The 6053-nt window shown below is 42.4% G+C and overlaps 1 protein-coding gene across 1 annotated transcript in view; it reads left to right on the forward strand.

The window, feature by feature from the left end:
- Positions 1–3626: 3626 nt before the first annotated feature.
- RAB21 (RAB21, member RAS oncogene family) overlaps positions 3627–6053 on the forward strand; it is a 35970-nt gene continuing 33543 nt past the window's right edge. The window contains exon 1 of the mRNA XM_007952462.1: positions 3627–3776. Coding sequence (XP_007950653.1) covers positions 3627–3776 — 150 coding nt within the window. The remainder of the gene's footprint in view (positions 3777–6053) is intronic.

Here is a 6053-nt window from a genome sequence, read left to right on the forward strand (position 1 = left end):
CTGTTTTTATTTCTGTAGTAGAGGAAGGCAAGGCAGAAGAGGTTGGAATATTTGAGCAACATTCAGCATCTGCCACAGGAATACTTACCAGTGTCTAACTCTCTTGCTTTCCATCTAGTTCTTCTTTTGAGTATAATTAATTAGTCAAGCAGTGACTCTGAATGTTCATATAGGATTATGATAAACTGGAAGACAAGGGAAGATGTTCCATGAAGGAGAGAAGGGTAGTGTAAGCTTTTAGGACCCAGCATTACACAATAACTAGGATGTAGAAAAGAAGCACTAAACACATTATTAAGCCAATTGATTAGGATGTCCCATGAAATCATGACCCTAAACTTCCAAATGAAGGAGCCAAATCCTATGAGGTGTTTGTACATAAGCGGCCTTGGCACCTACTCTTATTTTTTGTGTGTGTCATTGTTGTGAATATATCAATCACACAAGTTTTCCCAATTCAACTTTTTACAGGTGTACAACTTATTGACAGCAATTACAATTACCTGAGAACTGTAAGCTGAAATTCAGTACTCTATAAGCAATTCAGTACTCCATAAGTACTCCTACTTCCCCTTCCTTCTCACGCTTTATCTTTTTATATGACTTAGGTCATACAATACTTGTCCTTTTAAGATTGACTTATTTTACTGCACAAATGTTTAAGTTCCAGCCATAATGCAGCATGTATCAAGATTTCATTTCTCCAATTGGCTGGATAGTATTCCATTGTATGTTGTTGTTAGGTGCCTGGAGTCATTTCCAACTCATGGTGATACTACACACAACAGAACGAAACACTGCCTAGTCCTGTGCCATCCTCACAATCCTTGCTATGCTTGAGCCCATCATTGAAGCCACTGTGTCAATCCATCTCATTGAGGGTCTTCCCCTTCTCCACTGATCCTCTATTTACCCAGCATGATATCCTTCTCTAGGGAGTGGCCCCTTCTGACAACATGACCAAAATATGTGAGAGGAAGTCTGGCAATTCTCACATCTAAGGAGCATTCTAGCTATATCTCTTCCAAGACAGATTTGTTTCTTCTATTGGCAGTCTGTGACAGTTTCAATATTCTTCACCAACACCACAATTCAAATGCATCAATTCTTTTTCAGTCTTCCTTATTCATTGTCCAGCTTTCCCATGCATATGAAGCAATTGAAAGTACCATGGCTTGGGTAAGTTGCACCTTAGTCTTCAAAGTGACATCTTTTTTCTTTAATAAAGAGGGCTTTTGCAGCAGATGTGTCTAGTGCGGTAAGTCATTTGATCTGACTACTGCTTCCATGGCTGTTGATTGTGGATCCAAATAAAATGAAATCTTGACAACTTAAATCTTTTCTCCATTTATCATGATGTTGCTTATTGGTTTAGTTGTGAGGATTTCTGTTTTCTTTATGCTGAGGTATAATCCATTCTGAAGGCTGTAATCTTTGATCTTCATCAGTAAGTGCTTCAAGTCTTCTTGAATCTCAGCAATGAAAGTTGTTATCCACGTATTTCAAGTTGTTAATGAGTCTTCCTCCAATCCTGATGCCTCATTCTTCTTCATATAGTCCAGTTTCTCAGATTATTTGCTCAGCATACAGATTGAATAAGTAGGGTGAAAGAATACAACCCTAACGCACACCCTTCCTGATTTTAAACCATGCAGTATCCCCTTGTTCTGTTAAACAATGGCCTCCTGGTCTATGTACAGGTTCCTCTTGAGCACAATTAAGTGTTCTGGAATTTCCAGTCTTCACAATGTTATCCATAATTTGTTATGAGCCACACAATTGAATGCTTTTGCATAGTCAATAAAATGCAAGTATACATCTTTCTGGTATTCTTTGCTTTCAACCAAAATCCATCTGACATCACCCGTGATATACCATGTTACACGTCCTTTTCTGAATCCAGCTTGGACCTCTGGAAGTTCTCTGTCAATATACTGCTGAAACTGTTTTTGAATTATCTTCAGTAAGATCTTACTTGTGTGTACTATTAATGATATTGTTCAGTAATTTCCACAATCTGTTGAATGATCTTTCTTTGGAATGAGCATGAATATGAATTTCTTCCAGTCACATGGCCAGGTAGCTGTCTTCCAAATTACTTGGCATAGACCAAACAGCTGCAGCCAGCAGTTGTTCATAAAAATCTTCCATTTCTTCATCTCTGGTTTTATGGTTGGTATGTAAATTTGAATAATAGTGGTATGAGCTGATGATCTTTCTTGTAGGTGTATGGATATTATCCTATAGCTGACAACATCATACTTCAGGGTACATCTTGAAGTGCTCATTGTGATGGTTGCCATTCCTCTTCAATTTGGCATTCCTGGCATAGTAGGCCACATGATGGTGTGATTCAAAATGGTCAATACCAGTCCATTTCAGCTCACTAAGCCTAGGGTATTAATCTTTATATGTTCTGATTCATTTTTGACAACTTCCAGTTTTCCTAGATTCATACTTCCTCTGTGCATTCCACATTCTGATTATACAGTTGTTTGCAGCTGTATCTTCTCATTTTGAGTCCGTACAGATTATAGCCTTGGAAATCCTACAGGTCAGTTCTACCCTATCCTATACAGTCGCTATGAGTATGAATTGACTGGACAGGAATGGGTGAGGTGTGGCTTATTATGTCACATGTTGACTCCATGAGTTGGAATTGACTTGGTGGTAACTGGTTTGATTTGGGTTTACTGTGTGTGTGTGTGTGTGTGTGTGTGAGCGCGCGCGCGCACATCCCTACCCACTGGGAATTTAGAGGCCAACAGTCAGTCCTTGTCCTTAACAAGCCTACAACCAAATGAGAGAGACAAATACTTAGCAAAGCAATTTCTTTATAGATGTTAAAATACCTTAATTGGGAGTAGAAGGGAAGGGAACAAGAACAGGCAATCAGCGAAGCCTTTCCGGTTTAAGCTGAGACTTGAAAAATGATTAAGAAACCTGGCAGTCTGGGGAACTGAAAGATGTTCAGTAACTGGTATTCGGAATCCTACAGACATATCAGAGATTGAAGGGCACCTTAGCAGAGTTGGCTTACAGTGACCCCTAGTGTGAGAGGTTATTAGGCTTGTGAATATTCCCAGGGCAAGAACGATGTAGTTTTTTGCATTTCAACATTCCACCTGAGCTGGGGTGGCCTCAAATGACTGATTTCTTTATTTCCGTAGTCGTTTACCACTGCAGGGAAGTAATAAAAGGACGGCAGAAGACCGTAGAAATTGGTAGGCGATCTTCTTGCTTTGAACTCCAGCCTCAGCATAGGCCCCAGAATCCCCGCCCAAGTCCAGGCACGTTTGTCTGGCCCGGGTCCCAGGGGCCACGCTCTGCCACGGCGGTCACGTGACCTGAAGTGTGACGTAGGAGGAAGGAGACGCCATTAGAGGGAGGTGGAGAAGGAACGCTTTTCGCCTTTCCTCCAATTCCTGACGTGGTGCCTGGGCTCTTCGTTCTCTGCCTTGCGCTGGAGCCTTCCAGGCCTCGCTCAGAGGAGTGAGTGGAAGTAGCGCCTGAGGTCGTCAGGGCCAGTGCGAAGAGGGCTGCGCCGGCCTCTGCTGGGAAAGTGCTGCCGAGGCTGTAGGCAGCTCTGCGCGGCTCTAGGGCTCCGGCAGCGGGGACGCGACGGGATGGCTGCGGCCGGCGGCAGCGGGGCGGCGGCTGGTCGAGCCTACTCATTCAAGGTGGTGCTGCTAGGGGAGGGCTGCGTAGGGAAGACGTCGCTGGTGCTGCGCTACTGCGAGAACAAGTTTAACGACAAACACATCACCACTCTGCAGGTGCGGACTCTGGGAGGGCGGGCGGCGGTAGAGGCGACGGACGGCGGCCCGGGGAGCGGGAGGTGGCGCCTTGGCGGCCGCAGTTCCTCCGGAGCTGTGAGGACTTCAGCTGTCCTGGCCCCCTAGAGCTGGTCTCGCAAATCTCAGGCCTGTCACCGCTGCCTTCGGATTGTCTTTCCTGTACTCGCCCTGGGGACGTACAGGGCCAGGGCAGCTTGTAAGCGTAAAGACTCGCTATTGGGAGGGGAGTGGTAGGGCCCTTAAAGAGACCCCAATGTTGTTCCCTGTGGTGATTGCGCAGGTCATGGAGTCCCCACTGGTGGGCTAGATTTTCATTTTTGATGCACTTCCGCTTGGGCCCTAGGTGTCTTCACTCTACTCTCACTGAGTATCGGCTCTTTTTCTTTCTTTTGCAATTAGGAACTTGGCTGCGGATTTGATTTTGCGAATTAGGTGATTTGTAACTTAAGCGCTTACTGATGACTAAGTGTTTATGCAAGTTCCATTTTGTCCTGTCGTCGAGTAACGTTCTGATTGGCACAGTGTACGTCTCTGGAGAGTTTTTGAAATGACCGCTTGCTCGTGTGGATTACGCAGTTTCATTGCTGCTCGCGCGGGTCTGACTTGAGGGTCACTCGTTCTTTGAGGTCGGTCGACCCACATGATACGTCATGTAAATACTCGCCAATAATTGGTTCCCAAAATAAAGCTTAGTCGCTGATAGTACTTATTTCCTTTACCTGTAATATAAGGCCGGCTTGCTTTTGCAGTTACATTATAATCAGAAAAAATTAAAATGTAATCATTCATTGGGAGTGAAGGCATTTGTAATCCGACCCCACCGCCCACCCCCTTAGAAATCAATTTGCACGTGTTAAAAGAAAATTAATAATCCAATTTGATCCATTTGGTCAGAGGCAGCAAAGTGTAGTGGACATGGCAGCCTGACAAGGTTCACATCTAATCTCCATCATTTAACGAGCTGTTTGATCTTGGGCAAGTTACTTAACTACTCTATGCCTGAGTTTCTTTGTTAAAATGGGCATAATAATAGTGCCTAGCTGATAGGAGAGTTGTCAAAACAATATGTATATGAAAGCACTTAGGACCTGACCCAGTGTAAGTTCTCCGTTTTATTGTTACTACTGCAGATGTACCAAAACCAAACGAAACTCAAGTCGGATCCGACTCATAGCGACTCCTCCTTGTCCTCCTTGGGTTTCCGAGGCGGTATCACTATGGAAGTAGGTTGCCCAATTTTCCTTCCGAGGAGTGGCTGGTGGGTTTGAACTCCAGCCTTCTGGTTAGCAGTAAAATGCCTTAGGCACTAGGCCACCAGAGCTCTAGTGCAAGCTCTAGTACGTGTGCAAGAAGATGGACGCTAGTTACTAGAGTGCCCAGCCTCCTAATTGTTGTGACATTTGTTGTTTGATACTGTTATTAAACTACTGAGTCTAAAATTTACACACATGCTAAGGTTCTGATTCCATGTTCTATTTTTACTTGTATGTAAAATATAATTGATATCTTAAAAGGAAATTCAAGAAACTTCATTTTTGCTTAATTGTTTGTAAAAGAGCACATAAAATTTTAATAGCTTGTAGTCATTGTTGGATGTCGCTAAGTGAGAACGTGTTTTGGATCAAGAAAATTTGTAATATAAATACCTGTGATGGTATGGATGTTTACAAATTCATTTAGGTAAAGTAATAATAGCTAACATTGAGTTCTTACTATGCTAAGTACTTCTTAAAATAGTCTATGAGGTTGATAGTTTTATTAGCCCCATTTTACAGATGGGGAAACAGACTTGGTTAAATTGAGTCATTTACTGGGGGTCATAATACCACAAGTCATTGTGCTTTAAGTGGTGTTTGAACCCAGGTGTGATTTTACATCTTGAGCAATTAATTTACATTCTTTGGATATTGGTAAACAAGCCCTTTAGAATGTTCCTTTGTACTGCAGACTGAAGACAAAAACAAAATTGTACCTGAGTTAAATTTTTTGAATGATAATTTAGCTCTTATACCTGAAAATTATGCTTTCATTGTAACTTTTCTAAAATATCCTGGAAGCTAAAAGCACACTAAAGAATTAAAAGCTCTGCGAGAAGCCACTGCAATCTCCCTCAGAGAGAGTGAAGTTAATGGTAGATCTCTAGCATCAAAAGCAAGCAAATATCTTCTTTTTTTTTTTTTAATACATTTTATTGAAATATAATTTATGTGCAGTGAAATACACAAAACTAAAATGACATGGGTCAGTGCACTTTTT

This window comes from Orycteropus afer, unplaced genomic scaffold (genome assembly GCF_000298275.1).
Source record: "Orycteropus afer afer isolate SDZICR_OR568_19922 unplaced genomic scaffold, OryAfe1.0 scaffold00339, whole genome shotgun sequence".
Lineage (NCBI taxonomy): Eukaryota > Metazoa > Chordata > Mammalia > Tubulidentata > Orycteropodidae > Orycteropus > Orycteropus afer.